Source organism: Protopterus annectens, chromosome 2.part1 (assembly GCF_019279795.1).
Source record: "Protopterus annectens isolate FY-2018-M chromosome 2.part1, PAN1.0, whole genome shotgun sequence".
NCBI classification, from domain to species: Eukaryota; Metazoa; Chordata; order Ceratodontiformes; family Protopteridae; genus Protopterus; species Protopterus annectens.
The window spans coordinates 1103774235-1103799859 of NC_056729.1; the positions used below are offsets into that span (position 1 = coordinate 1103774235).

Sequence of the window (25625 nt, forward strand, 5' to 3'; positions counted from 1 at the left end):
TTGAAGCATCTCTTATTTCTTTTGCCTGCTTGTGCTTGTATTTTGTTTTATTGTGTGTGATGGTTGAACCCAGAAACTTGGATGCTTCAATTTATTTTCTTGACTGAAGGAAAAATGACAAGAAGATTCTGTGGAAATATCTCTCCCCCATTATTCCCAGGTATTGCAAACATGGTAATGTAGCTTATGGAATAATTCTCAGCAGTGCAAAAACATTGTGCATCAAGTTTCGTACATTATTTGGTCACTTGTTGCAAGATTGTTTGTCAAAGGTGATGCTGTTACACTGACTGTTCACAGAACTTTGCTGTCTTGGTTATTAAATAGTAGGGGGAAACAAGATACATACAACAAATGCTGAAGTGAATCTGTACATAAACTTTATTTAAATGGTTTAAATTTGTTAATATCCAGCAGAATGTGGAGTAATGATTTTTTTTTAAAACATAAGCTCTTGTAAAGCAGATCTGTTAATACCAGTACTGTCTTCACTACTGCAGTTAAATTCATTTTACTCATTTTCCTCCTAACCCTTCAGGTTAACAGAGGCCACATGACAACAGAAGCTAAAAGAGCAGCAAGGATGGAGAAAAGGCTTAAGATTTTACTGGGTGGTTACCAGTCACGAGCAATGGGACTCATCAAACAGCTTAATGATTTATGGGATCAGATTGAACAGGCTCATCTTGAACTCCGAACATTTGATGAACTAAAGAAGCATGAAGACGTTGCTATTCCAAGGAGACAAGAGGTATTGTACACATTATATGTGGAGAACATCTCAAATTGTGTGAGAGAGACAGCTAAATAACATTGTTTGGTTTTGAATCAATTTGCTTTGGTAGAATGTTAATTTGTATACATTGTTCCTTACTCAGGTAGTACTTTGACATTTTTAATTAATTTAGAAAATTATTCGCTGAACTGTAGCTTGCGGTGGTGGTGCTGCAGTAGCGTTGTCGCCTCACAGTAAGACGCTGTCCAGTTCGATTCTCAGCTAGAGCGTCTTCTGCATGGAGACATGCGTGAATGGGCGTACCTTCATTGAAGGTTGTGCGTCAGAGCTGGCAACTCGGCACATAAAAATCTACTGCCAATCATTAGCGGACTGCAGTTCCGCTGTGGCGACCCCTAACCGGGAAAAGCCGAAAGACACAAAATTAGCTGAACTGTAGCTTGGTAAATCGAGGACAAAAAAACAATGTAATAGGCAGCTTGCTTCACCTTAATACCACACACTGAGGCGCTTCATCCCTTACTAGAAATGCAGTATCAGCATTCGCTTCTGAGTGTTGTTGTGCTATCACCTGATCGGCATCTCCCGAGCACGACCCCTAACACTTTGTACCGGGGCATTTGCCCCCTTTACCCCACCATAATTTACACCTCTGGTAATTCAGATACTTCAAACACAACTGGCTAATAGGCACATTGTTTTGCTGTTAATTATTGAGCCTGTCTGTCTTAGACAGTAATTAGCACTGAACTGATTGTTAGGCATCTTGGTGCCAGAAGCCTTTTTTCCATTAAAAGTTTCTGGAGTGGAGATCTGAGTCTTTATAATAATAAAAACAATCTTTGATGTTTTGGCTCTCTCCAAGTCTTGTTTGCTTCATTGCTCACTTGATCCAGCTGGCATTTCCAAGTGGTCCTTTTATTAGTTCTGTTGGGCTATAATGAAGTGATTTTCTGACAAACTGTAGCACTTTTACTACCCGCAGAAAGTTCTGTCATAAAGGGAAATTTAATTGGGTTATTTTTGTTTTCAAGAGGAACATATTTCAGGTTTGTATATCTCTCACCCCACCCCCACTTAAAAAAGTAGTAGACTTGGAATAGTGGAACTTGAGGAAAACCGTCATTGTTTAGACATAAACCTACACTGGCTCTTTGGAAAAAGACATTTTTAGATCTATGTAACATAACAGAGCAGTACCAATCACACAATGGTGATGCATTCATTGCAGAATTAGTCCTTCACTGGATGCCAGCCAGTTGTAGTGAGGATGCAAGTGATGTAGTAGTTTAATTTAGTAATTTATGACCACCTTCCATTTTATGGAATATGGTCTGGTAAAGATTTTTATTCAGTTCTTACTAGCCTACTGAAATTTCTTTATTGCACTCTGAGTCCATAGCTGATGTACTGACCTATTTCTCATAATCTATAAAGCACCAGTTATGCAGTAAAAGTATAATAGTACTTAACTTGAACTAGACATCTGTTTGCAGTCACATCTAGAATGGATATACTTTTGAGTGCTAGTGAGAGGCAGAGAGACATCCAAGGACAGTCTCACACATGGCCTAGAGTGGTATAAACTTAAAATTGCATGGATTTCAGAGCACACATATGGTACTCTAAAAGGCCAATCATTAGCGGACTGCAGTTCGCTGTATGTCATTGTAACAGCAATGGGTTGGATCAGCCAGCATTTAGCAAAAAGTTGCCTTTTACACCATCCTACCCATATCGTGCATATTATTAATTTGACTAACACTCAGTGTAACTGACAGATGTCCTTCTATTCCTATGTTGCAGTATTCTTGTTATGAGATTTCCTGCCCTCAGGCGATTCGCACTTCGGCTCCTATACAAAAGCTTCAGCTTGGCTGTTGCAGATGCATGGAATGTCACACGTAGGGCCATAAACCAGGGGCCTTAAATGTGACTTCTGCGCACACAATCCTCAGAACTTTTCAGCCGTAGATGACTGACGCATCTTGTGTTCGCTCCTTCACATCCGACGTCTCAAAAAAGCTAAATAACCTGTTGGGTTTTTTTTCTTCTTTTCTTCATATCTTATTGTTCTTGCCTAGGCTTGGTTTGTTGTAGCAATTTATAGCCGATGTCTGGTAAAAACAGTAAATGCCAATGCAGGCGCCAGATACCCCATAAAGACTCCCATGATCAGTGTGTTTTTTGCTTAGGCTGGGAGCACGACCATGCCGCTTGCTCCATTTGTCAATCGTTTGTGCCAAAGACCCTATACAGCCGTCTGGCCGCGCTAAACCTTTATTTAGAAAACCAGCGCCTTAAGGGGTTAGCACTAAGGATGACTCCCACCTCTGAGGCCTCGTCAGAACCTCCACGTAAGAAGGCCAAGTTTCCCAGACCCTCTTCTTCTGCCACTTCGTTACCGGACGCTCTGCCAGCTGCCAATATAGGAGCTGAGGGACACCCAGCAGATCCGTCAACTTCAACGACTACCTTTGTGGAAGACGTTGCTCAGCCGACGACCGGCATATCCTTGGAGACAACCCAGACCCACACTACCATCGAGGTCGAGGGGAACCAGAATCTGTACAGCTTCCAACCTGGATCTCGCCTTCAGACACGGTCCTTATCAGACCTGATTCCAGGCCTGCTCCAACGTCTACCCCAACAAAAAAGAAACAGAAAACCAAGCATACCTCTTCCACTGCAGAAGGCCTACTGGACTGGCAGTCTTTCACTTCTTCCCTGATGCAGGCTGTTGTTCTCCTGATGAAGAATCTATAGAGGGAGATTCACCCCCGGAGGATATCACATTTGGTGAGACTATCACCAAAATGAAAGATTGCTTAGGATACCTCAGAAATGTCTGATACCCAAAAGGGTATTTTGAGCTTCTTCAAGTAGAATCCCCCTTCTGCTGTTCCACCAGTCCTATCTGCTTACCTAGATGCCTTTAACACTACATGTAAGACTCCAGATTCACAGCCACCTGCCCCCAAGCAACCAGATTGCTTTTACAAGGTACCTGACGAGAAAAAATTCTTAATCAAACCTCCCTTGGCAGACCCAGCTGTGATTGCCACCTATCCTGATAAGCAATCCAGACTCCTTCCCTCTGCCTCACTCCTACCCACAAATAAAGACAGTAGATCTGTGGAAAGGATAGGTAAGAAGGTCTATACTTCCTCCACTTTGGCTTTCAGAGCCATTAACTGTCAGAAGCACATGACTAAATATGCTCTGGACTTGGTCTCTCAAGCCTCTTCCATGCTGGCCACTATTCCTGACTGCCCCACTAAAGATGACATCTCCTCCAAACTTTCTCTACCTACACAAGTAGCCAGACACTCGATTAGAAGCAGCTACGGTGCTGCAGATGCATCAGCTTGCTCTGCAGTATCTGCTTTGGTTCACAGGAGAGACTCCTGGCTGAGACTTCAAAATCTTCCAGAAGACTTTAAATCAAAGATCCTGGATGCCCCCCGGACCACAGTTTCCTTTTGGGAAGCAATCTGCAAATCTTTTTAAGAATCTGAAAGAAAAAAGTAAAGAATTACAGGACATAAAACATTTATTGGTGTCCCCTATTCCCAAGTACTACAAAAACTACCCAGCAAAAGCCACCTTTGTCAGGCGAAACCCAGCCCAGGAGGGTACTTCCTCTTCCAGATCTAGAAGAGGTGTACTAGAAGACCTACCAGTTCCAGACCCGCTGCTCCACATCCTCAGCCTAGACAGCCTTTTCAGGATAGAGGAGGCTCCGATAATGCATGACTGCCTTGCCCCCTTACCACTCTCAGCCTGCCTCCCCCACTCACTGACCTCCCACTTCAAGAAGCTGCTTACAGGCACAGGTAATAACTGCAAGACAATTCCTTCTAATACTGGGCTTAATGGCAGCCACCATACCTATGATCCCACTGGCCAGAATGCATATGCGCAAGCTACAGTGGTACCTAAAAACATTTGGTCCCAGCACCAGATTCACTTGGAGCAAAAAAATTCCCCTCCTTCCCTGTCTAAAGAAAGAGATCAGCTGGTGGATCCAACAAGTCCAGCTAAACCTGGGCCTTCCACTCCAACCCAGGTAATGCATACAGATGCCTCAGATTCAGGGTGGGAGACACAATGACATCTTATAGGGTTCAAGCAACCTGGCACCCTTCCTTGAGTGCCAAACACATCAGTGTAAGAGAAATGACAGCAGTCTTCTTAGCTCTAAAAGACTTTACCCCTCTGCTTCTACCAGGGGTTCTTCAAATAGTAACAGACAACACCACTATGATGTGGTACCTCAACAAACAGGGAGGGACAAAAGTATATCAGCTGTGCAGATTAACCCTGCTGATATGGAATCTAGCCACTCACCACAACTTGTCCCTGCAGGCAACCTAGATTCCCTCACAGGACAACAAGCAAGCAGATCTTCTAAGCAGGACATCCTCTTCACAACACGAATGGATGTTGGACAGGACTGACTTTAGACATTATCCACCGGTGGGACACCCCTCAAATAGACCTGTTTGCCTCCCCCCAGAACAGGCAGCTGCAGACCTTCTCCCCTCTAGCCTGGAGGGTAGATGTTTCAACATCTGGAAGGGGAAGTTTCTTTATGCCTCCCCTCCCTTCCCTCTGATTCAGAAAATCCTGAAAGTCAGGAGAGACTAACCAAAAATCTTGATGTTCTTCGTGTTTCACTGTTGCAGTCATTACATTTGGGGTAATCTGCTGGCAGGTTGCCCTCAGTCGGCTGATTAACGAAATCTTGGGTCCTGCATCGGTTGCTGTCCCTTCTTCCATGACGTCAGGTCGTCAGGGGTATAAAACATGCAGCCGACGCCATTACATCAGTCTTTCTTGCCATGCGGTGCCCGAAGCAGAAGCAGTTCGCAAGTGCCGACTCCTAAAATTTTAAGGTGGACCTTCTGACACAGGAAAAGGGAACTCTAATCCACCCACACTTGCAGATGTTGTCTGACACTGTGGGTGATAAACTTTTTATCCCATTCAGACACCACTCCTCAGAGGACATGCTTTCAGTCTGGAGGGAGGTCAGGAAACCTACAACAAGAAAATCACTAGCCAAATGGGAAAGATTTACTAAATGGTGTCTAGACAAGGGAATGGACCCTTGCATTGCTGATCCCCCCCCCCCCAGTTCTTACTTATGTGTGTCAACTGATAAAAGGTGGACTTTCCTATTCTTCAGTGAAAGTACGCCTTTCTGCAATATCAGCCTGCTTGCCACTAGACCCTCCCTTGCTAGCCAGGCTCGATGTAAGACTCTTCCTAAAAGGGGTGTTACAAATTAGATCTCCAGAAAAGCCTATCCCTCCGCCCTGAGACCTTAACTTCATCCTAGAAAAGCTTACCCAACATGCATTCAAACCTGGTGGGGTGGCTACCCTTCAAATGTGTAAATGGAAAACAGGCCTACTAGTGGCTATTACCTCAGCCAGAAGGGTTTCAGAACTACAAGCCTTAATGACTTGCCCCCCCATACTACGTTCCACAAAGACAGGATAACCCTGAGAACTAACCCCCTCCTTTATGCACAAGGTGGTCAACGATTTGTCATTAAACCAATCTATCCACCTTCCCAGCTTCTTTCCCTCTCCCACCAATGGAGGCGAGAGGATACTGCACTCCCTGGATGTACACAGACAACTAAGATTTTACCTGAACAAAACAAAATCCATTAGGAAATCGAAACAACTCTTTGTTTCCTTCTATCCCAGAGTATTGAGCAAGGCAGTCAGTCTCCAAACAAACATCTCATATTGGATCAGGAAAGCCGTCTGTCTTTGCTGCTCCCTCCATGGAAAACATCCACCAGTGGGAGTAAAAGCCCATTCCACCAGGGCACTTGCCGCCTCCAAGCCTTTCCTAAAAGGTCTGGACACATCTTCCGTTATTGACGCAGCCACATGGTCCACTATCCACACTTTCACCAAACACTTCAAGTTAGACCAGGTCTCCAGAGCACGTGCAAGATTTGCCAGGGAAATCCTACAGGGCTTTATAGAGTCGTCTTCTGCATCTGCCACCCTTTCATCCAGCTAAGCTGTGTGTGGTACTCTCCCACAACAAGAATACTGCAACATAGGAATAGAAGGACATAGAATAGTTGTGTAAAATCTTACCATAACCATAGATGTCCTTCTCTTCCATGTTGTAGTATTCCTTCCCACCCACCAATAACCCCTTCATCATTCTCTTTTTCATCCCAGCATGTCCCTAGGTCCTAATCTCATACACCTTTCACCCTGGATCTATCTAAACTACAGAATGGCCCCAGGGTCCCATACCTGACACCACTGGCAACTCCTCCTGCTGGGGCTTCTGCTCTACCTGCTGAGCTTCAAGTTCTGAGGATTGTGCGTGCAGACATCACATTTAAGGCCCCTGGTTTATGGCCCTGCGTGTGACGTCCCACGCAGCTGCAACAGCCAAGCTGAAGCTTTTGTATAGGAGCCAATGTACGAGTCGCCTGAGGGCAGGAAATCCCACAACAAGAATACTGCAGCATGAAAGAGGACATCTATGGATATGGTAAGATTTTATACAACTATTCTTTTCTATTTTAAGGCAGTGCTTGTGAAAAACTATTAGAAAACTACTGGAGGAATTATAAAGACAGCAAGCATGTTCACTGTTATAGAAATCTGCATCCTCATTTCTTAGAATGGCAGCTGCTGTAGTTGCTGAAAGACCAGCTTACATTAAAAAAGTTTGTCGAACATTTAGTCTTCCCTCTACTGTTAAAACATGCAACCATAAATGTTCTTCATTAGACCACTATTGCAATATTCATTATATCTAGGACTTAGCCTTTAGGTATTCTGTCCATCTATCCCGTCTACAAAAGCTCATGTTCCTTCCTACTAGATGGAAACACCCATCCATAAGAACATGAGCATGGCATCCATGCCATCGTCTGAATTTTCTGACCAGAGTTTGATACCACAGTATCAACACACTTAATAGTGCCTTGGTCCTTATCTGTATGGCTTCAGAGTTTAGGCTAATATAAGTGCTCATTCCTTGTCCTCTAGATTTGGTGTTTCCATTTTTGTCATGTTACTTATGTCTTTAAAATTAGGCAAGTGTGACTGTAGAAGACCAGTACCCTTCAAAGGGTTTCTCACCAGTGGTGGTCTTCTTGGGAGAAGAACAGGGCATCCAAGCCAAAATCATTGAATAGTGTTTACATACATTGTCTTTACCTCAGAAAAAAAAAAAACATTTTGAGGCCTTGGTCTTTTCTGCCATGTCATCAACAGGCTGTCCAGCTCACTGTCTCAACCCTCAGGCTAAGAAGAATTGGGGGGGATGGAGGGATAAGCCCAGTAGGGAAGGGGAAGGTATGGAATGTTCATTCTTTCTCCATGGCCAGTCTAAAGTAACCACTTCTAATGACATGCTTTCTTAGCCCCCTAGTGTAACCATCTGCTTCCTGTTAACCGTGTATTGCTCCTTCAGCAGACACTTTGGTAGAGGACCAGAGCACATTGGATTAGATTGTTTCCATCAAGAGTCCTCTTTTCTTGTTTTGATCCAAAGCTGGCAAGGAAAAGCCTGTTGATATTATTATTATCATTTATTGTTATTATTATTGTTATTCTTATTATTATTATTACTGAGGCAGAAAGAGGCATCCACCTGGTGGTGTTATGCAGAGAAGTAGGTGACTACGCTATGGTGGTCTGGATCAGCAGCCTAAGTTGGCCCCTTATCTTTTCCGGTAGAAGTCTCACTAAAAAAAAAAAAAAAAAAAAAAAAAAAAAATAACACAGGTGCAATTTCCTCCTTTTCTTCCCCCATCCAACCCTATTAAAGAATCCAGACAGGATGATTGGTTTAATTTGGCCCAAGTCCTTCAAGTCCCTTTATCCTCCAGCCCCCCCTTCTCCAATTCTCCTATTAAAAGGAAATGGGAATCTCCTTCAGATCAAAAAGATGAGTCACGGATTTAGATTACTTTTCTCATATCTTTTCCCCTGTTGAGTTTGAATATGATGCAGAAGATGACCTTTCATCAAATTCTGTTTCAGAAGAAACGTTGTTCAGAGGAACTCTCTCCAGAGTGAAATAATTATTTTAAGTGGGAAAGGTATAGAGGCTTTAGTTGCCCAGAAAAGTTATTATGAACTACTACTCATAGAGGCCCCCAAACATCATCATTGTCATTAACCCCCTTTTTCCCATTTTCTACAAGTAGTTGGAGTGTCATGTCAACTGTCACCGTCTGTCTTTGTTTAATGCCATTCTCCTACCTTCTTTGACACTCAATGTAGTGCAATAGTGTAGTGGTTAGAGCGTATGCTTTCCATGTAGTCATTCACAGTTCGAGTCCCACCAAAGCCACTCATGCCTGACTGTGACAGGTCTTCTGTCACAAAACCCCCAAACCTGCTCCGGATTTCACATGCAGACTGTTTTGGGGCTTGTGGTTTACTCTAAAAAAAGTAATTTCTGGTTCCCTCCCAGAAGGTAGTATCCCCTCTTTGACAGCTACACACAGTCACCCTTAATCCCATTAGAGAAGGTGGGCATTACCAAGCTTACTTCCAGGAAGTGGCAGCCAAGACCAAAGTCATTATCACAGAGTTCCTAAGAGCCATGAGATTCATCCACCCACCCATCCTTAAATTCACATCCCTTTTCTCCCATTTTTGCACATGACGTCTGGGTTTCACATCAACAGTGACCATCATCTAAAGACAATGTGCATGGCTTCCACCATATGGGTGGTTACCTTGGCCAAGTTACACATGTGAAATCTGCAGCTGTACTTAAGAGCTGTGTAGACTCAACATTCTCACCCTGTGGACCAAGAAATCCTCATTCCTTCTGTGAAGGCTGCCAGCATAGCTAGATAAAATGTTGTAGAAAATTATATGTCATTGTAAATATTAATATAATCCACAGGCTTGTTTTTACAAATGTTAAAAACTAAATGTACGAAAACAATGTTATATGCTGAACTTCAAAAATATAACCACAGTGCACCCTGCTGGAAGAAAGCTGCTAAGTAAACAATTACAACTGTGCTTGATCTCAAGCTCAGAGACAGGATGTCTGGACCAGCAAATTCTTTCTTTTGTTTTAGGACAGAGATAATTGCTAGATTTTACATGTAAAAGTGTCTTTTATTTCTGTGGCTTCCTGGCCAGGTGCAGCATACAAAGAAATGTAAATGTTGAGTTTCTTTTAACCTGAGAACTAAAGGAGAAGTGAAAAAAAAAGATGTAATGCAAAATGACTCAGCAGTACTGGGTGTTGTCAATTTAAGACTTTCTCAGAAAGAAAGATTGAGCATTTTGGATTTGACCAAAGGCTCAGGGTACAGTTCCTGAACCCCTTACTCCATGGTAAAGCTGTAACTGTGCTGTGCAAATTATCTGATTGTGAATTTTTTGATTATACTGCTGTTAAGAATTGTTTGCTAGAATTTTTTAAGCTAATACCTGAAGCTTATAGGAAAAAGTTTTGTGAGCATAGACACAAGGCAGATGAAAGTGTGTGTGAATATGTTGCCGAACTAAGCACTTATTTTCATAAGTGGGTGAGTGGATGTCAGGTCACCACTTTTGAAGGGCTGTCGGACCTTTTAGTGAGGGAAAAAGCCCTTAGCACTTTGCCTGAGGATATGAGGATCTGGTTAGCTGATAGACAATGTGCTACTTCACATGAGATGTAGATGAAGGGAGACCTATACCTAGCAAGCAGAGCATCACTGCACATGAAAGGGACACCCAGTGCTGCTCATGGGTTTCAAGGACCCCGTGGTGGGCAGCCCAGACTGCCCCAACAGAATCTGCCAGTAGCAGGGGAAGCCGCTAGTCCTGGTACACCTCCAGTAGCTAGGGTTAAATGTTTTGAATGCAACCAGTGGGGCCATGTGGCATATAGATGTCCACGGAAGCAAGTTGAGGAACAAAAGGTGAGGGAGCCAGTAAGTTGGAAGGACAAAATGCCAACAGTAGGTTTTCTTGAGACAACAAGGGTACCAAACTACCACCAGAGGTTATATCCTATTGTAGTGAATGGCAAGGCTGCCATTGCTAAGAGAGACACAGCCTCTGACATAACCATTGTGAAGCCTGCAGTGGTTACAGAGGAGCACTACTAGCCTGGGCAGTCTACTCTAGTCAGAGCTTTAGGAGGGCCCCATCCCATATACCTTTGGCTAGGGTTCACGTTGACTGGGAGAGTGGAAAGGAAGCCAGCAAGTAGGTGTGTTTGAGGATATCCCTGCAGATGTTTTGATATGGAATGATTTTGATAATGAAGTACCATGTGTTCATGCAGTTACATGCAGTCAGGCTTGTAGGCAAGCATGTGGGTCTGGTAGCCTGGGGGAGACCCAGACAGACCACATACTTACAGCCAGGACTGATGAAGTGGTTACTTCAGGGAGAGAGCTACCCTGTAGCAGTGAGAATGAAGGTGAGCCACAGCTGCTTGCTGGTACTGATGTTCTCTTGGACAGAGTGACTGCAAGGATAGAGGTGAGCAGTAGTACCCAGGCTGACAGTGAAGCACCACTGTCAGAGGATACCAGGCTTCCTGTGGAAGGGGAGCTGGGAAGGGTTACAAGTAGAGAGTTGAGACAGGCTCAGCTCTCAAACCCTACATTACAAGGCCTAAGACAGGTCGCTAGTGAGACACCTGATTCTCAAGGGAAGGGCGATTCTGTATACTGGGGCAAAGTTTTACTGTATAGAGAGTGGACCCCTGAGGGAGGGCTAGAAGGTAAGAGAATACAGCAGTTGGTAGTGCCTAAAGCTTACCGTCTGGCACTTCTAGCAATAGTCCATGATATTCCCTTTGCAGGTCATATGGGCATAAAACGTACAAAGAGACATATTATGCAGAACTTCTTTTAACCTGGAATTTCCAGAGATGTAACAGTGTACTGCAGGACCTGTGAGCAGTGCAAAAAGGTAAGCAAGGCAGGGGACAAGGTGAGAGTTCCTTTGATACCTTTGCCTGTGATTGAGGGGTCATTTCAGAGGGTAGGTATGGATATTGTGGGGCCTCTGAGTACCCCAAGTTCCACAGGGAAAAAGTAAGTCCTAGTGGTAGTAGATTATGCTACAAGATAGCCTGAGGCAGTGGCTTTGTCCTCCATAGAGCAGAAAAGGTAGCAAATGTTTTGATAGAGGTTTTCAGCAGGGTAGGTTTCCCAAAAGAAATACTGACAGACAGAGGTGCCAATTTCATGTCAGATCTGCTGGCTTGTTTGTGGAAGTACTGTGAGGGTGAAGCACCTGAAGACCACCCCCTACCATCCCCAGACTAATGGTCTTCTTGAGAGGTTAAACTGTGCAATCATGTCCATGCTACAGGCATTTGCAGACCAGTTTAAGACGGAGTGTGACAAATATTTGCCCCATCTGTTGTTTGCTTACAGAGAAGTTCCCCAGAAATCCACAGGTTTTTCACCCTTTGAGTTGTTGTGTGGGCATAGGGTGAGGGGGGCCTCTAGATTTGATTTGTGATGAGTGGGAAGGTGAGTGCGAATTTCACAAGGAGTCTGTTGTGGCATATGTCTTAAACCTCAGGACAAGGCTCAGGGAACTAGTGGGCTTGGCCCAGGAGAACCTGGCAGAAGCCCAACAGCAGAAAAAGGTCTGGTATGACAGGAATGCTCAAGCTAGAGAGTATGGTGTAGGGCAACAGGTAATGGTTCTCATTCCTGTCAGACACAACAAGCTGCAAGCAGCCTGGGAGGGACCCTACGAGGTGGTAAGGAAGGTCAGTGATGTTAACTACACAGCAAAATTGCTAGGCAGGAGGCAGGGGCACAAATTGTACCATGTTAACAGGATGAAACCATAACATGATAATGAGGCCTTTGTGCTGAGTATTTGCAGTGGATTGTAGGAGGAGTCTGAGGGAGATCTGGTGACTGATCTCCTCAGTGAGGCTCAGACTGACACCTCAGTGGAAGGGGTAGCAATGTCCAAGCAGCTATCTCCTACCCAGGTTCAAGAAATCCGAGCAGTGTTACAGAAGTTTGGGGACATGTTCACTGGGAAACTAGGGTGCCTCCACCTGGTGCAGCACCAGGTGGATACAGGACCCCAAAGGCCTGTAAGGCAGGCCCCTTATAGGGTGCCTGAGAGAGTCAAACAGACTGTGAGGGAGGAGATACAGGAAATGTTGGAACTAGGGGTAATTCAAGAGTCCAACAGTCCCTGGTCCCCCCAGTGGTGCTGGTGCCAAAGAAGGATGGCAGCACCAGGTTCTCTGTGGACTACAGGAAATTAAATAGTCACACACGGTTAGATGCTTACCCCATGCCTAGGTCAGATGAAGCCCTAGAGCAGCTAGATGAGGCTAAATAACTTACCACCATTGATCTTATCAAGGGTTACTGGCAGGTGCCCTTGACTCCCAGTGCTAGAGAGAGGTCAACCTTTGTGACTCGTTTTGGCTTGTATGAGTTCGCAAATATGCCCTTTAAAATGCCCAGTAACTTTCCGGAGTCTGGTAGATCATGTCCTAGCAGGAGGGTTTGCCCCTGCTTACCTAGATGATATTGCCATCTACAGCCATTCCTGGCAAGAGCACCTTCAACATGTCAGGTAGTGCTGGGCAGACTACAGAGGGCAGGGTTGACCATTAAGCCGAGCAAATGTCAGGTGGGTATGGCAGAGGTCTCCTACCTGGGGCATAGAGTGGGGAGTGGTAAGATCAGGCCAGAACCTGCTAAAGCGGAAGCCATTCAGATGTGGCCTGCACCTTTTACCAAAAAGCAGGTGAGGGCATTCTTAGGGACAGCAGGGAACTACAGAAGGTTTGTCCCCAGTTATAGTACCATAGCTGCTCCACTCACAGACATGACAAGGAAAACAGGCCAGATAAGGTAGTGTGGACCACAGCATGTGAGCAGGCATTCCAGAAGCTTTGGGAGGAGCAGCCGTGTTAGCCAGTCCAGATTACAGCAAAGAGTATTTTGTGCAGGTGGATGCTTTGAACCATGGTGTGGGGGATGTACTTAGCCAGATTTCTTCAGTGGGAGAAGAGTACCCAGTGGTTTATCTCAGTCATAGGCTCCAACCCAGGGAGGAATGCTATGCAGCTGTAGAAAAGGAATGTCTACCCATAGTGTGGGCACTGCAGAAACTTCAGCCTTATCTGTATGAAAGGAAATTCACTGTAGTTACAGATCACAATCCCCTGACATGGTTACACTGAGCCAGCCAGAAAAATGCCAAGTTGCTAAGACGGAGCCTAGGGTTGCAAGCATATGAGATGTCAGTGCAGCACCGCAGTGGGATTAGCAATGCCATTGCAGATGGGCTCTCAAGACAGGGAGTGGGATAAGGTAAACTCAGATAGACCTAACCCTCTTAAGCAACATTTCTCAAGGGTCACTTGAAAAACTAGCTTGAGTTCTCTGGGGTGGGGTGGATATGTGAAGGCTGCCAGCCTAGCTAGTTAGAATTTTGTAGATAATTCTATGTCATGGTAAATATTAATATAATCCACAGGCTTGTTTTTACAAATGTAAGAAAACTAAATGTAAGAAAACTGTGTAATATGCTGAACTTCAAAAGTGTAACCACAGTGCACCCTGCTGGAATAAAGCTGTTAAGTAAAGAATTACAACTGTGTTTGATCTCAAGCTCAGAGACAGGTTGTCTGAACCAGCAAATTCTTTCTATTGTTTTAAGACAGAGTTAGTTGCTAGATTTTACATGTAAAAGTGTATTTTATTGCTGTGGCTTCCTGGCCAGGTGCGGCTTACAAAGAAATGTAAATTTTGAGTTTCTATTAGCCTGGAAACTAAAGGAGAGGTGATAAAAATTATGTAATGTGAAATGACTCAGCAGTACTGGGTGTTATCAATTTAAGACTTTCTCAGAGAGAATGATTGAGCATTTTGGATTTTGTCTGAAGCTGACAACAACTCACCAGCACTTTGCCTTTTAAGTAAAGTTATTTAGGACATAGTTCGTCACACTTACTATTTGGATAACAGTAATATTATAATGTGAAATTGGTCATCCTTTGGGAAGGGCCTTATAGTAGCTGATATTAGTTGTTAATTGCAGTCGGTACTACCTTGTAGTCTGGGCAGAAAGGGGGCACAGCTGGAGAACCTGTGCCAGCCTTCCCCAGGAGCATCTGTGTTTTTATATAAATCAAATATTAAAGTGTGTGTGTGTGTCAGCTACTTGGGCAGGGACATGAAGCACTGGTTGGACAGAGAGGGTGCTGGTGATTTTAGTTTAACCACTACGCTGAGATCTGGACCCTGTAGCTGTGCCATTGGGGAGTCTTACTGGGGATCTGGAGAGAAAGGGAGAAACCAGCCCCAGACTGACTATGATCTCTGTGTGCTCTTAAGGGAAATTGTACTTTACTGTGTGTGTACTTGTTATGCCCTCAATGTGCACATCCCTCACTGGTGGTAGTGGTGAAGATAGAGGCTCCTTGATTATTGGGCCAGTGCACGGACATCACACCTTCCTTCATAGTTGGGGAACTACACTGGTGATTAATCCAAATCATACAGAATATAGGAGTATCCTTTCCTCAAACCCCCCCACCAACCAATCTGTTTTCATAATGCCTTGGGCTTTGCCTGGGAACTATGTACACAGGGCATGTGGAATTACTAGCAGAGTAAAACGATCACATCCTTATAAAGAAGATACTAGTTCTCATTCAGGGGCCGAGAGCAATGAGCCAGATTCGGAAACTGACCAAGCCAAATAAAAATATTGGAAAAACACTTTACAGTCATTCAGTTGAATACTCGTGGAACAAACTTCCATTGTCCCTTCGCTCCACAACCAAAAGTGGTGATTTCAAAAAAGCAACTAAAAATGTATTTCCAACATGAATGGATATGTACTTTTCAGGAAATTACCTAATAAATTTTTCTTCTTTCAGTTGACATATCTGCCTGGTATCTATCTACACTGTCTACATATATTACTCTCTCTGCAGTTAGTACCTATGCTAGTAAATGCATCTTTGTTGTACTATGCCATGATGTTACTCTGAATTTTTTTTATTTTAAGCATTGCTACATTCCTTGTAAGTAACTTAATCCTAACCAAATTTCTCAAACATATTGTTACTGCAATCTCAAAAGTACTGTACTTTTGCCTTGCATATAGTTGTATATTTTTCTCTGTTTTTGTACCTTTTAAGTATCTTACAACTTGAATTGTTAGTTTTTTCTTATTTTTTAATTACTTTCCTGAAGCTTTTCTCCTTGGGTCTCCGCTGAAAAAAGTCTCTCTGGGCCCATTCGGATTAACCTGGTTAACAAATGTAAAAATAAATAAAAGGGAGATGGGCACCCTCCAGGTTGTGACAGACAATTCCACAGTTATATGATATATGTACAAGTGGGGGAGGGTGAAATCTTATCAGTTATACAGACTAACCATGATAGTTTGAGAAATGGCTCGCCAGGTTAACATGAAGCAGTGTAAATCCCCTCAGAACGCAATTCTGTGGCAGACATGTTAAGCAGAACCAAGCCAGCCCCCATGAGTGTTTGTGTCAGCTACTTGGGCAGGGACATGAAGCACTGGTTGGACAGAGAGGGTGCTGGAGGTTTTAGTTTAACCACTACGTTGAGATCTGGACACCAGGATGTCTTCCTGCAAGTAATTCTCAGTTTGGTGCCCTGCAAGAAGTTGTCTGTTTTCTTTGGGGGCCAGTAGATCGGAGGCCATTTTGCTCCAGGAACCTATGCAAAAAGGCTTGAGTAATGGATGCTTTTTCCATAACTTGGACAAGGCACTTCCTGTATCCTCCCTTCCCTTGATCCCTTGACTCCTCCAGAAAGTGGGAGGGGGTAAACTAAAAATGCTCCTCCTGGTCTCCTTTTGGCTGATTCAGCATTGGTGTTCAGTACTAATGGCAATAAATGGAGATGGATGCCATTGGGCACTCCTAGATATGATAGATCTATTGTCTCAGGAGAAGGGCTGTCTCATCCACCCCAAACTTCAGACCTTGAGGCTGACAGTTTAGAAGACACAGGGTATTAATGCCCCTCTAATAACAGTACAGTGAAGACATGCTCTACATTTGTAAAGACTCCAGGAAGCCTACCAGAAGACATTCTGTGTCTTCAAGTGGGAAAGGTTATCCTGATATTGCCAGAAAAGAGTTCAGAACCCCAAGTGAGCAGTTGTAACCTCTGATTCTGCAGTATATAAGTGACCTGCATAAGATTGGACTTAACTGCATATCTAATAAGGTGTACTTCTCATCAATTTTAGCTTGTCTTCCTTGAGATCTACCCCCTATCTATCCTTCCACAGGTTAAATAGTTTCTCAATGGAATCCTCCTAATCAGACACTAGGGGAAAGACTGGCTGTCCCACGGACCACTTGACAAGCTTACACAGTCCCCATCTGTGACAGCAGGGTTACACTCCTCTGAAATTTCTCTCTTGGAAGGCATTTCTTCTAGTAGCCGTTATGCCACAGAGTTGCAGGCACTAATGTGTATTCTGCCACTTCTAGTTTTCTGTTGGGACAGGACAAACCTCAAAACCAGCCCCTCCTTCATGCCTAAAGTGGTCTCAGAATTCACCTTCAACCAGATCATCCAGCTGCTGGCCTTTTTTCACCACCACCAGAAAAGGAGGGAAAATTATGCAGTCTGTGGGGCACACATGGGCATTTCAGGTTTTACATGGATAGGACTAATGAACTTTAGGAAAATGGTGCAGTTGTTTGTCTCCTTTGCTGAAAGAAATTAAGAAAGGACAGCCAGCAGTTGGCAAAACAAACATTTCTAGGTGGTTCTACCATTGCATTAATTTCTGCTACTTCAGCATGAGCCACAGCCTGCCTGGCCCAGTGAAGGGTCACTCTACCAGCAGAGCAACCAATACCATACTACATGTAGCCATCTGGTGAGTCACTGTCCAGAGCTTCACCAAATACTGCAAGTTGAGCATTCTGTCCAGGGTTAGAATGGGATTTGACAAAGCTGTCTTCCAAAGCATCTGTTACAGTGTCTCTCAAAGAGCTTCCACTACCCAGCCTATCTTGGCTGTTTGAGTCATCTCAGAAGTAATGAGTACTGTAGTAGTGATCTAATGAACAACATAATACAATTGTGTAGGTAACTTACCATAACAATAGATGATGGAAAAGGTCACTGTTGCAATACCTGTTCCCACCACCAGCTCTGATATGAATCCTCTTCTTTCCTTTTGTTTATATCTTCTCCTTTTCCCACTCCCCTGCTTGAACTAGACTGGATTTATGAACCCACATAGGAGTTTATCTAAGGGTAGTGCCATTCCACACTCATGTTCCCAGTACCTCAGATCTAGCAGGGACATGTAACATTTTACATGTACCTTATCCTAAGGGCATATAACTTTGAGTTAAAGACAAAAAGCCCCCCATCTTAGGGGGCAAGAAAGCTCTAAAGGTGCCACAGACATATGCTGTTCATATGCCACTATGCGCTTGCATGCCCGTGGATGGCCGTACACCACAAGTAGGAGGTACACTGAGCTCTTAGACTGGCTGAAGGATCAGGATGTCTAGAAGCAAAATCCCAGAAGTAATGAATAATGAGTACTGCAAAAGTGATCTCTTCAGATACTGACAGTTTTGGTACGTTACCTATACATTTGTACTATCCTGTACATAAAGTGTCCAGCCCCACAGTAGTTAATGAGTTTAGACTCACTTTTTCCTCAAATAGTAATGCCACAGTTTGGTAAAAGTGGTCTGTAAGCAATTGATGTTCATCGTGTTACACTGCTGCAGTCATTACACTTGGGTTATCCTGCCGTCAGGCGGTCCCGCAGTCGGCCAGAGTTCCAAAGTCTTGGTCCGACGTCGGTTGCTGTCGCTTCTTCCCTGACGTCAGTGCGCCGGGGTATATAAGATGCATCCGATGCCATTTTCTTCAGTCTTTCTTGCCGCGTGGTGCCCAAAGCAAAAGCAGTTCACAAGTGCCGGTCGGCCGACTCCTGAGATTTTCAAAGTCGAATTTCAGATCCGAAGTCTTCAATAAAGCTAAGTACCCCGTTGGGGAACCTTTGTTCTTGCCTCAGACCGATGTCAGCAAAAGTTAATAATTGTATTTCTTGTGGGAAGCAAATACCTCATAAGGACTTCCACTCCTACTGTATTCCATGCCTAGGCCCTGATCACGACGTCACTAGTTGTCGGTTTTGTGCTAGATTTAACAAACGCACTATAAAATGACGTTTTGATTTTGCTTTGCACTACTTTGGCTGAAGGTTCAATTATATTTTGCCGTCGGATCAACCGACGACCGCAATTCTTAAAAAATGCAAAGACAAGGATAAAGACAGGCATCCGAGGTCCAAAACCAACGATAAAGCCTCTTCTAGGCCAGTTGCCGGTTCTCAGTGAGGCGCTTTTGCAGCCCCTGACATCCGCTACCTCAGAGCCACAGGCCTCCTCCGACTCCCACGTGGAGACAACTAGGCCTCTGGAAACTCAAGGTATTGGGCCTATGGAAACTAATCCCTCAGATGGGTCCAGAGCCGCTGAGCAGGCATCGGTTTCTGAGGGTGTTTTCAGACCTTCACAACTTACCATTAAAGCAACAGCCAAGACAAAAACACCATTAAAGACAAAGAAGCAAGTACAGCATTCTCCTGGACAGTCCTCCATGCCTAAGAAACAGATGCTTAAAATGGCCGAAGACCTCATTACTCTAATCAGGGGTTCCCATCCCCCTCCTGAGAAAAGGCCTAGGCAGGATACAGACTATGATTCCTCTGATCAGGTTTCCATTTCCTGTTTCCTCTTCAGATCAGGGATACTCGCTACCCCCCTATGAGGACTCTGATGCTGAAGAATCTATCCCTTCAGCCTCTCCTCCTGAGGATTACTCTTTTGGGGAAACTTTGCATACCATGAGGGAGCATTTCCATTGGGAAAGTCAGGATTATTTATAATCCAAGAAAAGGCTCAGGGACTTCCTTTTATTGCTTCAGCACAGGCCCCTGGCTATTCTGCCTGTGTTAGATATTGTGGATGATGTGTTCTCTGAATCCAGCTTATCTCCTGATTCTTTGCCCCCTGCACCAGCCAAGCCAGATAGGTATTATAGAGTACCTGACTCTCACAAGTTTCTTTATAAAACCCTTCTGCTGATCCAGAAATTATTTTCCAGGGTCCCAAAGGGCTTAAGGCTTCCATTGCAAAAAATTCAGTCCCCTCTGACAGATTCTAGAGCATTGGATAGATGGGGGAAGAAAGTTTACACTTCTGCAACTTTAGCAGTAAGGGCTTTAAATTGCCAGTTTCACATGCTTAAGTACCAACAATATTTAATGGCTCAGTTAAAACAGAAAATGCTTGCAAGCTCAGAAGCTCCTGACTATAAAGAAATGCAGGATTTATTGCATGCAGTTGAACAGGTGGGAAAACATACCCTACAATGTTGTTTTGATTCTTTGGAGGCCTCTTGTAGGGCCGCAGTTACAGGTTGTGTTATTCGAAGACATGCTTGGTTAAAAGAACAGAGTTTACCTGATCATGTTAAGGCAAAATTATTGGATGCTCCTTTACAGCATAGAAAATGGAGGATAAAGCTAAATCTATGCAAACAGTCAAAGATTTCTTACAGGTACAACCACCTCGATTTAGCAGAAATTGGCTTACAAAGAATTGGTCCTTTCCAGTGTCAGACAGGCCACAGAGAGGCAGATATGCCCAAGAGGCAGATCTCAACCCCAAGGCTCTAACAGACAACGACAGTGGGATACCTCAACCCCAAAAGGAGGTGAGGACAAGTCTCAACCATACAGGAAACAGTCCCAATGACTTCCCCCTTCGTATGCCAAGCACTTCCCTTTTGGCAGCCCCCTTAGGGGGAAAACTAGCACTTTTTTCTCAAAATTGGCAAACAGTCACCCAAGACAAATGGGTTCTGAATATTGTGTCTCAAGGTTACAGGTTCCACTTTCACACTTTACCAAGGCTAAAAGGAATGCCAAGCCTGACACAAAATCAATGGGCAGAGGCTCAAAAACAAATTTTGGCCCTCATGGACATGAGAGCTATTCAAAAAGTACCACATCAGGAACAAGGACAAGGATTTTACTCAAGACTCTTCCTGGTCCCCAGAAAGGACAAAGCCTGGAGACCCATACTGGACCTTTCAACTCTAAATACTTACCTGGATGTTCCGAAATTCAAAATGTTGACACTACACCAGCTTCTTCCCATGCTGGGCAAGAAGGCTTGGCTTGTTACTCTGGACCTCAAAGAGGCATACCTGCATGTCCCTATCAGACAAAATTGCAGAAGATACCTCAGATTCAAAGCTGGTACAGTGCACTACCAATTCTCTGCACTGCCCTTTGGCTTATCTACTGTACCCAGGGTCTTTACAAAGTGCCTGGCACCAGTAATTGCATTTTGCAGACAAAAAGGAATTCAAATATATCCATACCTGGACGACTGCCTCATTCAAGCAGAGACAAAGGACATTCTTCTAAAGCATCTGGCGTTTGTAAAAAGGTTCCTAATTTCTCCAGGGTACACAGTAAACGAAAAGAAGTCAAAACTAGTGCCCTCACAACAGATAATATTCCTGGGTGCCAGCTTAAATACAACGGCCCAGATGGCTTATCTCATGCCAGACAAACAAGGACAACTGACTCAATATTTTCAATTACTGGCAAAAAAGTCCCATCTCCCTGCAAGAAAAATTCTGCAGGCCCTGGGATTCATGGCATCCTGTATACTACTAATTCCATATGCCAGACTGCATATGAGGAAATTACAATGGTACCTAAAAAGTGTTTGGACTCAACACTCTCACAGTTTAGAAGCAGTAATACCAATAATTCCCTGCCTACAACAGGAGTTTTGATGGTGGGCACAGGCATGTCACCTCAACAAGGGTCAGCCTTTCACTCTACCCACAGCCAGGCAGACTCTAACAACAGATGCTTCAGATTACGCCTGGGGAGGATACATGGCAGGAAAATGTATTCAGGGCAAGTGGACCACAGACCAAATGCATCTTCACATCAATCAAAAAGAGATGTTGGCTGTTCAAAATGCCCTAACAGCTTTCAAGGACCTTCTGCATCCAGGACAATTATTATTAAAGACAAGACAACACCACAGTAATGTAGTACATAAACAAGCAAGGGGGAACTCATTCTTATCCCCTATGCAGGCAAGCCATGACCTTGTGGAACACAGCTCTAATTTAGCAAGATCATCTGCAAGCGCAATTCCTGCCAGGAAAGAAAAAAACTCTAGCAGACGATCTAAGCAGAAATATCATGGACCCTCACGAATGGAAATTGAATCCACAAATCTTCAGCATGGTAACGCAAAAATGGGGATGCCCAGACATAGATCTTTTTGCCTCCCCACTGAATTGCCAACTACAAAAATTCTGCAAAAGGACTTACCACACACAAGCATGGAAAGTGGATGCTCTTTCGTTCAGTTGGGAAAGCCTAAAAGTTTATACCTTCCCACCACTGCCTCTCCTTTCAAAGGTTCTCCTAAAAGCCAGACAAGAAAAAACACAGATGATCCTGATTGCTCCAGATTGGCCACGCCAGCACTGGTACCCAATCTTAAAGAACTTAGCTCAAGGCCCACCATGGATTTTGCCTCAAATTTCACACCTTCTGACTCAACAAAACAATCAGATCCTGCACGGTCAGCTCAAAACCCTAAATCTGGCTGCATGGCAGATTCATTAGTCAAACAGGCTAAAGCTGTTATGGATGTCATTTTGGGGGCCAGGAGGCCTAGCACCAGGAAATCTTACTCAGAATAATGGAAGAGATTCTGTGCCTGGAATCAGGCTCAAAGCCTTGACCTTCTTGTCCCAAACATTCCTCAGATTTTACAATACTTAACTGAGATTCTGGACAAAGGCCTATCCTTCTCATCAATTAAGATCCACGCCTCTGCCATTTCGGCACATTACAACATGGATTCTCCTTTATACTCTCATCCCTTGCTAAAGCAGTACCTCAGAGGGGCTAAAAACATAAGACCGCCCCGGAGAGCACCAACAGCAACTTGGGACCTCAATTTTGTCCTGGAAAAACTGACCCTGCCACCTTTTGAGCCAGCCAATACAGCCAATCTAAAATTGTTATCATGGAAAACAGCTCTGCTCCTGGCAGTAACTTCAGCACGAAGAGTCTCAGAGCTACAGGCATTAATGGCAGTGGAACCTTTTCTAATTTTTCATCAGGACAGGGTTTCTTTAAGGACAAACCCTACCTTTATGCCAAAGGTGGTATCTAGTGTGGCTCTTAACCAAACCATCCATTTGCCAACTTTTTATCCAAACCCCCAGAATAAAGGGGAGAAACTTCTGCACTCTTTGGACATACACAGGCAGCTACGCTTCTGCTTGGACAGAACAAAAGCTTACAGGAAAACTGAGCAACTGTTTGTAACATATGCTGCAGGATCACAGGGCAAGGTTATCTCAAAGCAGACTATCTCCAAATGGATAGGACACTGTATTCGTTACTGCTACACACAACATGGAAAATCAGTCCCTAATAACATTAGGGCACATTCTACCAGAGCAACAGCCACTTCAACAGCCTTTCTCAGAGGAGTACCAACCAAGGAAATTTTGGAGGCTGCAACTTGGAGTTCGGTGCACACCTTTACCAAGCATTACCACTTGCCTCTTTACTGTAAATCCAGAGCAGGATTTGCCACTGCAGGGCCTCATAGCCAATCCTAACTCTTTATAGACCAGCCACCCAACCTTAGCTTTGGGATTCTACCCAAGTGTAATGACTGCAGCAGTGTAACACGATGAACATAGTATAGTTTTGTACCTACCATAAATGTAGATGTTCGAGTGTTCACACTGCTGCAGTCCAGGTTACCCTCCTTCCATCCCCTCTGTCCTAGCTGAACTTAACTATACCTTTCTACCGTATACAACCTTTGTGGTGTATTTGCTTGTAACCAAAGGTATTGTTTTTATTTTATATATATGTTTTATTAGCAATATGTATTGCCTACCTACTTGGGGGCACCTGACATCTGGGGCAAGAAAAACTGAAGAAAATGGCGTCGGATGCATCTTATATACCCCTGGCGCACTGACATCAGGGAAGAAGCGACAGCAACCGACGCCGGACCAAGACTTTGGAACTCTGGCCGACTGCGGGACCGCCTGATGGCAAGATAACCCAAGCGTAATGACTGCAGCATTGTGAACACTCGAACATCTACATTTATGGTAGGTACAAAACTGTACTTTTTAACATTTTGCCAAATACAAGACAGCATGCTCACAGCATGGCTTCAGAAATGGTGTTCACACTCAGACTGCAATATGCATTATTAGAGATAACATTTAAACTAGCATGGAGAATAGTCATCTCATTGTAACACTATTTGTAGACCTATACTGGGCTTTTGAAACTACTACTTACAGTACTTGAGTTATGGACTTGGTGAAGGTCCTTGCAGCTAATTTCAAATTGCATTCAAGGTTGTACATCTTACCTGTAAGAAGAGCCAATCTCAGAACAAGGTAGGCTGTGTGTAGGAGGCTTGAGTTCAGCCTTGGGGTTTAACCATTTCCTTTCACCTTTTTTTCTTCCTATTCTTGGCTTCCGGCAGCTGACTATATGCTGCTCCCAGGACATCCTCTTGTGTACCAGGTGTACAAGAGCCACTTAGTCTCCCCCAGACTAATCCCTGGTCTGTATCTGGGCTTAGTGAGGAGATTTAGGAACCTGAGACTGCATCCCAGAGCTTTTTAAGTTAATACCCTATCATCCCTTGTTCACTCTCTTTTCTGTCCCTAAGGGTTGGTATGCAATGTGCTCTGTAACATTTCATCCATACCTCCACATGTGCCTTATCCGTGAGCCTTGTCCCCTTCAGTACAACGGAAGTCATGTCAGGGATCTATCGTGATGATGCATCTTACAGCACCACCCCCATGATGGGCATACAGATACTCTCTGCCTGCAAGCTGATAATTGAACACAGGTAACTTGGGACATAGTCAGGGCTTTATTGCTATGTGCCACCAGTGTAGGTGTACTCCACCTGCCTTTGCTTCACTTTACCAGTTATGCAGATTACCTTATTTTCTAAAGAAGTCTAAATCAATGGAAAAGGTGAAGTATCTCAGATTTTGACAAAGTCTGTGCATGCTGTAGTATTTCTGTATTCATAGTAGCAGACAAGCTGAGCAGGACCTCCTCTCAGATGAGTGATCACTAGAACAGTAGGTAAGAAGTAGAACCTTCTGGTAGTGGGACCAGCTAGTGATGCACCTGATTGCATTGCCATCATAAAGTGTGAAATGCTGGAATTCCTTTTCTCTGTTACCAAAGAGTGACAAAAAAGTGAGAGATGCAATAACAGAAACATGACCACAGGGCATTCTCTACTCATTCCCAGCAAGGAACTTGTCTTAGCAGAACCCATTTATGCAGACATAGGCAGCTTAACTCATCTAGATCTCAATCAGTTTGGTTTTGTGAAGGGCAGGTCCTGTCTCCTGAACCTAGTAAGCTTCTTGAAAAGGTTAAAGGAGCCATGGACTGTAGTCATTCTGATCTCAATGCTTATTTCAACCTGTCCAGTTCCCCATGCTAATATTACGGAAAAAATAGACAAGCTTAATGTAAAATGCATAGTTGGTAGGAATGAGACTACCCCATCTATGGAACAGGCTCCCCATCCATGTGAAGCACAGTTCCTCCCTAAACCAGTTCAAGTGCAACTTGACTATTGGATGGGAAACCAGAAATGCATCCCTGGTTTGGCAGCTATGTCTCTAATGGACACAGGTAACCTGTAAATGGTTCATCTCCCAGGCCTATGCTTACACTTATCGGTATCAGAACTTGTCAGAAATTTGGGATACATGGCTAGGCTTAAAAAGGCCCTT

The 25625-nt window shown here is 44.0% G+C and overlaps 1 protein-coding gene across 1 annotated transcript in view; it reads left to right on the forward strand.

The window, feature by feature from the left end:
- Window positions 1-25625, forward strand: part of CDC5L (cell division cycle 5 like) — a 1268000-nt gene that overhangs the window by 1138048 nt on the left and 104327 nt on the right. The window contains exon 15 of the mRNA XM_044062650.1: window positions 539-751. Within this exon, the coding sequence (XP_043918585.1) occupies window positions 539-751 (213 nt within the window). The remainder of the gene's footprint in view (window positions 1-538; window positions 752-25625) is intronic.